Here is an 11,921-nt window from a genome sequence, read left to right on the forward strand (position 1 = left end):
TTTGCTGGTTTATGCTGGTCCTTTGCTGGTTTAAGCTGGTCCTTTTTCTGGTTTATGCTGGTCCTTTTGCTGGTTTATGCTGGTTATGTGCTGGCAAAGGACCAGCATAAACCAGCAAAGGACCAGCATAAACCAGCATCCCAGCGTCAAAACATACCTAATCAGCATATGCTGGTTTTTTCAACAGGGATGGCAGTGATATGTTGTGCTTTCTGAATTCTGATATTTTTATACCTCATTTACGGACCTATGAGACGAAATGAAGGTAAATCAGAGGTCAAGTTGCAATAAACGACCGAGCAATGGTTATCAAGAGACTCTGGCACAGACCGAAGTAGCAGCAGATCACACCACCCCTCCCTCCCAACAGCAGCTTCACGGCAAACCTGCTGCTGCCGCCGCCGCACATCATCCGCCGGTGCTCCGTCTGACCGAGACGAAGAGAAGATTCATTCGCGTCTCCGTCATGGATATGCTGGGGAAGAAAGAGCGGAGAGGCAGGGATGTGAAGGGCTTGTTGAAGAGGAACTGGATTCTCATAGCAACCATCAGCTCGGTGATACTGGGTAAGATGGGCTGGAGCGCGTTCATCTTTCTTCCACATTTCTCTGCATCGTCTATCTCGCTGCATTGTTGTGCTCTATCACGTCTCATGCCGTTAATTATTTATCTAGTGCTGTTGTTTTTATTCATATCAGCGCTAATTCTCTGTCTGTGCTTGCTGTTTCGATCGATCTGCACCGCTGATTTGATATCATTCAATGGCTGGTTTGACAATAACAGCAAATAAAGTGTTTGTGTTTGTTGCATTTAGCTGCACGTATCTGCAGGTGTGTTGAAGGGTGAATGTGATGAATGAAGGCATTGTGGCATTGTGGGCATTGTGTGTTTGCGTCTAGATATTGTACTACTGCCACAGAGAAACGTGACCAGACTTCCAGTATGACACAGTAAAATCTGTCTGCGATTCATCTCACAAAAGCAGTGACACATTGTAGCTTATAAAGAGATCGGGGCTAGTTGTCACACTTTATTCCAGTGACTTTGTTGTTTTAGAAAGTCTATATAGAACTTGCCCATAGTTACTGGTTAGAAATATGTTTTAATAAGAAATAAGACATTGGACATATGTTGATCTTTTGTGACAACATGCCCCTTTTTAAAAAATATGAAAGCCTAATTTAAATGACTAGTTCACACAAAAATTAGTATTTGCTGAGAATTTAGTCCGAGATGTAGATGAGTTTGTTTCTTCTTCAGATTTGGAGAAATGTAGCATTACATTACTTGCTCACCAGTGGATGCTCTGCAGTGAATGGGTGCCATCAGAATGAGAGTCCAAACAGCTGATAAAAACATCACAATAATCCACACCACTCCAGTCCATCAGTTAACATCTTGTGAAGTGAAAAGCTGCTTGTTTGTAAGAAACAACTACATCATCAAGACTTTTTCAAATGTCAACTATTGCTTCCGTTTGCTCCTCTATCCATAATACTGCTTTCTCCAGTAAACAGGCCATTTAATCTCAACCAGGAGAGAAAAATGCACAGATCAAGCATCATTTACAAGCGAAAACAGCTCTAAACAAATATGTCAGTGGATTTTGATGTGAGAGACAACAGAGGTTGAATTTTTGGTCATTTTGGTCAAAAGCGTCAGTCTAACGATAAAACGCCTTAAGGATTTGTTGCTTAGAACCATGCAGACTTAATTTCACAAGGCATTAATTGATGGACTGGAGTGGTGTGGATTACTTGTGGATTATTGTGATGTTTTTATCAGCTGTTTGGACTCTCATTCTGACGGCACCCATTCACTACAGAGCATCCACTGGTGAGCAAGTGATGTATTGCTACATTTCTCCAAATCTGTTCCCATGAAGAAACAAACTCATCTACATCTTGGATTGCCTGAAGATGAGTACATTTTTGGAGTGACTTTTGCTTTTAAAAAAGCCATCTTTTACAATATACTTATTAAAAATACAGAAAAAAAAACAATACGACGGATTGCTGGTTCCCAGTTTGGCCAAGCTCGTTTGAGGTCTGGTTTTAGAGATGTTTTTCAGCTTGGCCAGACTGGGAAATCAGCAAACCAGCATATAGGCTTCGACTTTTCATGAAAATGTAAACTGTTATGATAAACAAAACAATTCAACATGCAGTGAGGATAGTAAACTGTGATACAAAATGTCTGTAATTAATAAAATACAATAGAACACATGTGAGAACTTTCTGAGAGCTCAGTTCAACCTTTCTGTTACAATATATCCTCCATCACATAGTTGAACCTTGTCTTAATATATGCCAGCATGGTTTAATTATGTGCATTTGTTTGCTTATCAGCTATTCGCCAACAACATTTTTTAAAGCCAGTATTCACAAATATTCTAATTAAATACAGTTTTGACAAGCCATTTGTGTAATTAAAATATATAACCTTACAGTTACTGAGACAACTTCACCCGAATGCCAACTCTTCCCAACATTTTTTTGTGCAGAAATGTACAAAAAAAAAGTATTTATGACAACCATGAGTAGTTATTTGCCTCGCCACAAACTGGCCAGTTTGTGAAAGCTTAGTCATCACAACATGAATGGTTTAATGCTTGGCAAAATGCTCAGAACTTATAGGCGTTCCAATAAAATCTCACTATTGCTCTTTTAGGCATTTCTGAGCTGATCGGTGAGGCAATTAAGCAGCGGTCATAGATTATACACTATATGTACTGACAAGACAATGAGAAAAGTCTTGACTGCAGTGATGGCATGTCCTGTTTTTATATAAAATTAATACACTTTTATAATATGTGCAATATTGCTATATTTTGATTGCATTTTTACATTATAAAAATAGCCAAAATAGGGGTTAATGTTTTATGTATAACAAACTCTCAGTCCTGAGCCTGTTTAATACTTATAGTAAATTATGCTCTTGTTATTTTATTTTATTTTCTGGATTTATATGGCCATGTTTGTGCAATGGTCAAAACACAGATTGTTTTGATGCCATGCAAGCTTGTGCAGTCTCCTACAATAAAACAAAAGGCAGGTCAAGCAAATCACTCTTTCAGTGTTTTATATCATCTTTTATTTACTCAGTCATAAGCACCATAATCAAAATGTAATAACGATATGTTACAGTACATCAGAGACCATTGTAATTGACCGTTGCATTTGTGGTTACTTGGGTTTGGTTTAGCCTCGTTAAACATTCAAGACGTCGTCAGTGAAGCCATCTTTTGTGAAAAAGAAGTACATTTTAGCATACGTTACTTATTATGGAAATAATATCCTTTAGAATAAAAAGAAAGTACTTAAGTGCAAACTTGTTCACATAATTGCATGTTAATCACAATTAAAAATTGTATTATAGTTTAAATTTATATTAAATGCAATTAGCTGAGCTTTAGAGTGTTTCTGGATCCACTTAAGTACATCTTTATATATAATTTCATAATTACTTCTATGGTCTTTAAACATAATGATGAAGTTGCAATTAAGTAAATTTAAAAATGTTAGCTTTAAATGTAATGTAATCTACGGTTAAAATCATAATCAAGTACTTTGCATGTGCTTTAGTATGTTAGTCAACACATCAAAATAAGTGTACTTCTATAAAACACAACAAACTTTTTGACATTTGACATATTACAAAGTACACTTTTAGAAGTCTACTAAAGTGTGTTAAGAAACCTTCATGAAAGTCTCTCTCTAAGTACACTTAAGTGTCCTTTTATTTAATTAATACATCTGCAAGTAAAGTTCTTAAAAATATATCATTTAAAAAAAAAAACATGTATACAAGTTATTTTTGAGAAGGGATAAAAGAATGACAATAACGACAACTGCACCTCAGCACACATTTGATCTGATCTTTGCTAAAAGCAAAGATTTTCCTGTGCAACTTTTTGTAAATTATGCCTGACGTTATAGAAGGAGATTGGAAACAGACACATAAATATAAATGTTATTTGCTGTAGCTGCAGTGCAGTCAAATGGACTTCATTAAGGGTATTGGAAAGCTGTTTAGTTCATTTGATATACGCTATATCTGACTGTATCAAAATCCATCATTATAGAAGAATAGGGTTGCAAAGGTTTCTGGTAAATTTCCGGAAACTTTCCAAAAATCCCTGGAATATTAAAAAAAAAAAAATCCTGGAATATTTCCCAAATTTACTGGAAATTAAACACCTTTTTGCAACCCTATAGAAGAATGAAACTGAGATGGTTGAAAACTCAAAATGACACATTTGTCTGAAATATATTTATCAGTTTACCAGCAGCAGGCAATTCAGCACACCTCGTGTTAATTGACAACAAATACATCAGGGTTATTATTTGTGGCCTGAATATCACAAAGCATTTACGAGCGCGCACTTCTTATTGTTAGCATCCTTTCGAAATGTCAGTGAGATTGGAGATTTGGGTTCTGTCTCATTCACTGTGAAATCACTCTAAAGATCAGGGACGATGATCATTTTGATACAGTACAATCAGACTAGTAATTCACCACAAATGAATATGAAGTTGATCTTGAGATATTATTGGAATATTTAGGTCTGTACATTCAGTCTGGCTTTTTTCGGGCTTCGTGTAGATTAGGCACAATGGAGAGCTTCACACTTGCAGTCGGTTTGACGTGCTTTGTGTCTTTCTGTCTGCAGGGATCGCGCTGGGAGTGCTGGTGCGGGACTACACCTCTCTGTCTCAGCTGGAGAAGCAGTACTTTGGCTTCCCGGGAGAAATCCTGATGAGAATGCTAAAGCTGGTCATCCTGCCTCTCATCGTCTCCAGCATGATAACAGGTATCGCTCTCTCTTCAGCCCATCACAGTGTCTCCATTTATGACTGGCTGTGAAAATTCGGAGGTTGTAAATGTTGCCCTTATGTTACCAGTGTCCAGGGCCACCTTCAGGGACGAGGGTCCGCCCATAAAAAAACTAATCACAGCCCTGCCAGGGTCTTCTGTCTTTTTCAATCTCACAGAATGTCAGAATCACCCACTAGCTATAATTACAAAACACATTATATTATATTATATTATATTATATTTGAAAATTGTCATTAATATGTGGAACATTAGTCATACCTGTTTATGATTCTCAAACATTTCTGTCAGCCAAGCAGGGTTATTTAAAAAAACAAAACATGTTTATTACTTAAAATAAACAATAACATTTAAATAAAATAAAATATGAAAAAAAAAAAAAACTTTATTTCAGGTAGTTTCCAAGGATTTTGGGACATTTTGGGACAAGGGCATTTTTTTTGGTTTATTTTAACTTGAGGTACTAAAATAACTAAAACTAAATAAACTAAAGCTAAAAAATATATATAATAATAATAATATTAATAAATTACAAAAAAAAAAAAATTTTTTTAAATAAACCATATAGACATTTATTTAAAAAAAGTAATAAAATGACAAAAACACACAAAATGACTAAAACTTTATCTAAAATTAAAGTCAAAACAGTAAATTTTAACAGAAATATAACTATAATAGGGTGCAGCGAGGCTAAAGGCACACCTTAAGTAAAATGTGCTTTTCACTAGTGTATGACTGCAGAAAAAATATAAATGTTTTTGAGCGTCGATGGAGTAACAGATTGTGTGTGAAAATAAATCATAAAAGCGGTTTGTTTTGTTTAAAAATCGTATAAATGTACGAGGTGGCAAGGTGGGCTTTTTACCCCACACACAGGGTAAAAGGCACAAAGTATTTATACAAATACTTTGTTCAAAACAATCACTTTAGCAAAGTTTGTACAAAAAATATACAGTAAAAAAAAAAAATACAGAAACAAAATTATTTAAAAAAGTAAAGGTTCTGAACATATTCAAGGAGATCTCATAATAATTTAAAAGTAGCAACAATAAATATGATACTTTATTATATGATATGATTAATATCATATTTTTAAATATGATGGTTTAATTATAAATATGGTGATTATCTCTAAGGTCGACACCCAAATTAATAGGCGTATATAATAATTACCATCTGAGTCTAGCCATGTCATGTCAACAAATGGAAAAGTCAGCCAGCTATTTATTATCATGTTAATTATTGTGCCTTTAATTAATTATTGTTCTTTTTACCACAAATACCATACTTTCAAATTCTTCCGTTATTAAAAAACCATTGCTTTGACTCCCTTGAACAAAACTGAAAAACATTAGCAGGTCCTTTGTCTCAAAATATAGTCAACAATTTGATCAATTCTCATTTGCTACATAAATCTACAGCATTTAATATCATTAAATATGAAATCAAAATGCAGAATCAATTTTGCTGTTCGTGATCAGTCAAGGATCAGCCAAATTTTCACGTGCAAAGTCAAACGCAGTTGTTAAGAAAAGTGCTGAGGTGAAATCTGTGCCATCTAGTGTTTTAAAGGAGAACAAAGTCAAATTTGAGCCCCATTAACTTTATTTACTTAAAGTACCACCTTATAGATTTTAAGTTAATATTTCTATAATTTAACAAACCATTCACATGTTCTCGGTTCTTTGATGGTTGATGGTTAATGGTTATATTCAGGTAAAAACTCAACATATTTTAACTTTTTTTTAGTAAGTAGTTTATTTTAATTGTTTTTATTTCAAAACAATGTTTATATTTTAATTTTACATTTTGTGATTTAAAGTGCCCCTATTATGGGTTCTGAAAGGTTCTTATTTTGGTTTTGGGAGTCCCCAACAACAGGTTGACTTCAGATCAAGCGAAAAGACCAGCAAGTGGGCGGGCAATATGCTAATGTTTCATGTTGACGTCAACATGAAACGGCTTGGGATTCGTTTTAAAAACGACTCGTTTCAATGATTCAGAGTCGACTCTTTCTTTTGAGAGACAATAACTTTATACACGGTGCACTTTCAGATTTAAAACTTTGCAGGATGTTTTCATTCACTTAGAGCTGTGTTACACACTGCATGAAAGGTCATTTTCAAAAATCCATAATAGGGGCACTTTAATTCATTATTAGCTTTTTATCATCTCACAAACCCCCTGTAGTTTCCTCATGAATCCTCAGGGGTTCATAAACTCTTATTTAGAAAACGCTGGCATAGTATAGCCAAATATTTTATTGCCGAAATATGTACAGTATACAGTGCCGTCCCAAAGGATGAAATGCACTCAGTGTCTAAGTTTTGGATAATATCCTTATAATTTCTTGGCATAAAGGCGATATCACTGAAGACCAGCAATAATAATTTCATTTTGATTACATACTGTAATAATGGCAATATATACACGTCACAGTCATATGTGCTCCTTTGGCAGCTGTGATGCTTGATTACTGGATTAAATTGGCCCCGGTTTATTTATCTGCTTAGAATGTAATAGACCAATCAGAACACAGTTTAGAGCTCATTTATAAATAGCTATAGTATTTTTCTAGGTTCTCAAATCATTGTTTTAATGTTTTCAAACTTTGTGTCATCCCATATCAGTGCAAATCATCTCAAAAAGACAAAGATTTATGCTGCCGATAATGTCTGAAACCTCACATCTAGGGCACTTCCAAACTTTTGGAGGGAAACTGTTGCTACAGAGCTTTTTTTGTTGCAGTGTAACTTGCATTGGTTAACGTTCTTTGTTGCCATTGTTAAGTGGGTCAAGTGTGTTCTCTGGAGAATGAATAAGTAGTCATAACTTCTGGTCTTGTTTGTGAAGGAGTGGCAGCGCTGGACTCCGAGGTGTCGGGCAGGATCGGTCTGCGTGCGGTGGTTTATTACCTCTCCACTACCATCATTGCTGTCATTCTTGGTGAGTCACGTAAGAATCAGATCAATAAACTTAAAAGACATAAATTGTGATTGTTTAACAATGATGTTGTGCTTAAAAGGAATCGTTCTTGTGACGACGATTAAACCCGGGGTGTCTCAGAGTGCTGATAATATTGAGAGAGCAGGAAGCACTCCGAATGTGACCACTGTTGACACCTTACTGGACCTGGTTAGGTAAAAATTGCACACCTTGGTCTACCTATGTTGTAAGAAAGATAATATAAAAACATGCATAATATGCATACTTGAACACTTAAGGAATGTATGATATTCATTGCAATAAATAACAAACTTGGGCAATGACCATTTTTGGTATGGCTTATATGTCCTGATCGCATAAAATAACATATAGCGTAGCGTAGCGTAGCGTAACGTAACGTAACGTAACATATAACATAACATAATTTGGCCACACTTTAGTTTGGGGACCAGTTCTCACTGTTAACTATGACTTTTTCATCAATAAACTCCTAATTTGCTGCTTATTAATAGTTAGTTAGGTAGTTGTTAAGTTTAGGTATGGGGTAGAATTAAGAGATCTAAAATATTCTCATGCAGAATAAGGTATTAATATGTGCTAAGTACTAATAAACAGCCAATATAAACAGCCAATATGCTAGTAATATGCATGCTAGTGAACTAGTTAATAGTGAGAATTGGTCCCTATATTAAAGTGTTACCTATAATATGATCATGAATTTATATCAAGCACTTTAAATAAGTGGTTTGTTTATCTAATTTCTTCATAGGAATATGTTTCCTGAAAATCTTGTGCAAGCCTGTTTTCAGCAGGTAAAATATAATATGTTTTAACTTATATTAAGGCATGCAGATATAATCTTTTGTTTCAATAAACATCATCTGTGTTTTAGTATAAGACGCAGCGCAAAGAGATTGAACCATCGAAAACCAACATAAGCACAAGTAATATGACTACATTTCCACCGTTCACCACAATTATTTCAACAGTTGCACAGGTGAGAGAGAGACTGAAAAATGAATGGAGAATGTATGCTGGAGAATGTATTGATTTTTGGCTTCTTTATTCCGTAGAATTTGACCAAAGACTACAAGATTGTGGGCTCATATTCAGATGGCATTAATGTACTTGGTCTGATCGTATTCTGTGTGACGTTCGGCCTGGTCATCGGCAAGATGGGAGAAAGGGGTCAAATCCTGCTCGAGTTCTTTGATGCTCTGAATGAGGCCACCATGAGACTCGTTCAGATTATTATGTGGTTAGTTCTGACACCTTACAAGCAGGAATCATTATTTATAATCATCACTATTATTGCTCATACTCAGACATGAGGATGGGCTGTATTGACTTGGGTCAGTAAGAAACCACCCAGAACACCCTAGCAACCACATTGCAACTTCCTAGCAACCACCCAGAATACCATCGAAACCACATAGCAACCACACAGAACACCCTAGAAACCACATTGCAACTTCCTAGCAACCACCCAGAAAACTCTCAATACCATAGAATCACCCCAGCAACCTCCCAGAAAACGCTTGAAACCACATAGCAACCACATTGGAACTCCATAGCTACCACATAGCAACTCCCTAGCACCCACCCAAAACACCCTAGAAACCACAAAGCAATTCCCTAGCAACCAACCAGAATAGAAACCACATAGCTACAACTGAGAACTCCCTAGCTACCACTTAGCAACTCCCTAGCAACCACCCAGAGTACCTTAGAAACTGCATAGCAACCACCTAGAACTCCATAGCTAGTCCCTAGAAACCACCCTAGCATTCTCTAGGAATTAGTGTTAATTTAGTTAACGAACACTATGGCGAAAATATTTGTTGACAAGCTTTTTTCCCATGACTAAAATGAGACGATGACGAGACGACAATAAGGTCAATAAACGATAACTGTGACTATATCAACATGCAATATCGTTGACGATAAAAGACGAGACTAAAATGTATTTAAAAAAATAAAAACTATACCAAAATCTCTTTTTATTTTCGTCAAAAAAAAAGGAGACAAAATATTATTGCGAACTGCTGTACATGCCTCTACTACTTTAATGTGTGCAGTTGCCAGATATCAAGAGTTCAAATACCCAAATCACGGCTTCTCTGTTAAAAGGATATGTTTTTTGCCTGGTGGTTTGCTTAATTTTTGCAATCTGGCAACCATGAGCACGCACTCCCTCTTCATCGCTGTAGCGCTGACGATGATCTGAAAACTCCGACAAACAAGTAAGCTGAAGTTTATTGATCTCCACGTGAGATGTTCATCTTAAATGAATTCTTGTTTGGGATTGTGGTTGCTGAATAAATGCACTTTCTCAACCGCTGTTGTTTTAATAGAGGAACATTGTTGCAATTTGGAATTATTGGAATTACTATTAGGAATTTCACTGTTATAATATTAGAATAAACAGACGATATCGTTCGCTGTTGTGGACGCTAATATCGTTATCTTTATAGTTATCGTTCTTGGTGTGAACGGGCCTTAAGACTAATTTAGACTAATTAAAATTAATTTTAAGACTAATTTAAAAGACTAAGACTAAGACTAAATTAAAAATGGCTGACAAATTTAACACTACTAACAGAGCAACCAGTCAGATTACCCTAGAAACTGCATAGCAGCAACCCAGAAAAGCCTAGAAACCACATAGCAATTCCTTAGCAACCATTCAGAATACTCTAGAACAGGGATCCTCAAATCTGGCCCACGAGATCCACTTTCCTGCAGAGTTTAGCTCTAACCCTAATCAAACACACCTGAGAATGCTAATCGCATTCAGGTAGATGAGAAAATCACAGGTAGATGAGTTTGATCAGGGTTGGAGCTAAACTCTGCAGCGCATTGGCCCTCCAGGGCAAGATTTGAGGAACCCTGCTCTAGAAACTGCGTAACAGCCATCTAGCAATCATTCTGAATACCCTAGAAATGGTATTGCAACCATTTAGCAACACCCTAGAAACTGTATAGCAACCACCTAGAACTCCCTGGCCAGCACTTAGCAATTCTCTCCCCACCTCCCAAAATACCCTAGAAATCACATAGCAACCACAGAAAATACCCTCGAAACCACATAGCAACCACTCTGAATACTCTAGAAACCACATAGCAGTTCCTTAGCAACCATTTCAGAAAACCTTTGAAACTACGTAGATACACCCTAGCAACCACCCACAGGGAGCACCACTCACTTTTTCTTTAGAAAATAGAAACAGTTTATTACAGTTATGCATTTGATAAAAAGATGTAGGAAGATACATCAGCCTATAAATGAAAAGCTTCTTGGAATTATGAGTAATATTGACTATAAATGTAATGATACTTAATGAATTTCCTCTGGCAGTTACATGCCCGTTGGCATCTTGTTCCTGATTGCTGCCAAGATCATGGAGGTGGACGACTGGGAGATCTTCAGGAAGATGGGCCTGTACATGGTGACGGTGCTCAGCGGGTGAACAAGCTTCTTTAATGTTCTCTTGTTGATTAGCAGAGGAGCAGATTTACTGTCGGCTCTGTTCACACACAGATAAGAGCCACAGACATTTAAAACTGCTCAAGCTGCAGTTGTGCTTATTATACATTTCATAAACTCCACATTTCCACTCATTTGAGTGATATAGGCGACCGAACATCAGTCAGGAGATTCTATAGCTGTATGCACTCATGTGGAATGAACCGAAAGGACGTGTTTGGGTTGCACACTGCTGAGTCAAACAGAAAAACTGTAACTCTTCAGACTACAGAGGATATAAATCCAAGTGACCTTGGCAAAAATACTGCATGCTTTTAACTCTTTCCCTGCCATTGACAGAATTTTACGTCATTTACAGGACAACGAGTCCACCCCATGGACGGAAATGTCCGGCTTTCTGTGTTTTCACTGATTTATGTAGGAGGCACTATTACACATCTTCTGAAAGAGTATTGAATATCTGGATCAAAACATGGTGAAGAAGAAGTAGAAACAAGCGATCACGTATGTAAGCAGAAGCATATGTGACCCTGGACCACAAAACCAGTCATAAGGGTCAGTTTATTTTTTATTGAGATTTATACAAATAAGTTTTCCATTGGTGTATGGTTTGTTATGATAGGACAATATTTGGCCGAGATGCAACTATTTG

The 11,921-nt window shown here is 36.3% G+C and overlaps 1 protein-coding gene and 1 pseudogene across 1 annotated transcript in view; one reads left to right on the forward strand and one right to left on the reverse strand.

The window, feature by feature from the left end:
• LOC107659100 (rap1 GTPase-GDP dissociation stimulator 1-like) overlaps positions 1–409 on the reverse strand; it is a 48,290-nt pseudogene extending 47,881 nt beyond the window's left edge.
• The window catches only part of LOC107659129 (excitatory amino acid transporter 3-like), a 24,706-nt gene continuing 13,140 nt past the window's right edge, over positions 356–11,921 (forward strand). Inside the window, exons 1-8 of the mRNA XM_016447961.1 lie at positions 356–566; positions 4,673–4,813; positions 7,690–7,782; positions 7,862–7,976; positions 8,552–8,594; positions 8,675–8,779; positions 8,856–9,040; positions 11,141–11,248. Coding sequence (XP_016303447.1) covers positions 467–566; positions 4,673–4,813; positions 7,690–7,782; positions 7,862–7,976; positions 8,552–8,594; positions 8,675–8,779; positions 8,856–9,040; positions 11,141–11,248 — 890 coding nt within the window. The 5' untranslated portion in view covers positions 356–466. The remainder of the gene's footprint in view (positions 567–4,672; positions 4,814–7,689; positions 7,783–7,861; positions 7,977–8,551; positions 8,595–8,674; positions 8,780–8,855; positions 9,041–11,140; positions 11,249–11,921) is intronic.

This window comes from Sinocyclocheilus anshuiensis, unplaced genomic scaffold (assembly GCF_001515605.1).
Source record: "Sinocyclocheilus anshuiensis isolate Anshui unplaced genomic scaffold, SAMN03320099.WGS_v1.1 scaffold87, whole genome shotgun sequence".
Classification (NCBI taxonomy): domain Eukaryota; kingdom Metazoa; phylum Chordata; class Actinopteri; order Cypriniformes; family Cyprinidae; genus Sinocyclocheilus; species Sinocyclocheilus anshuiensis.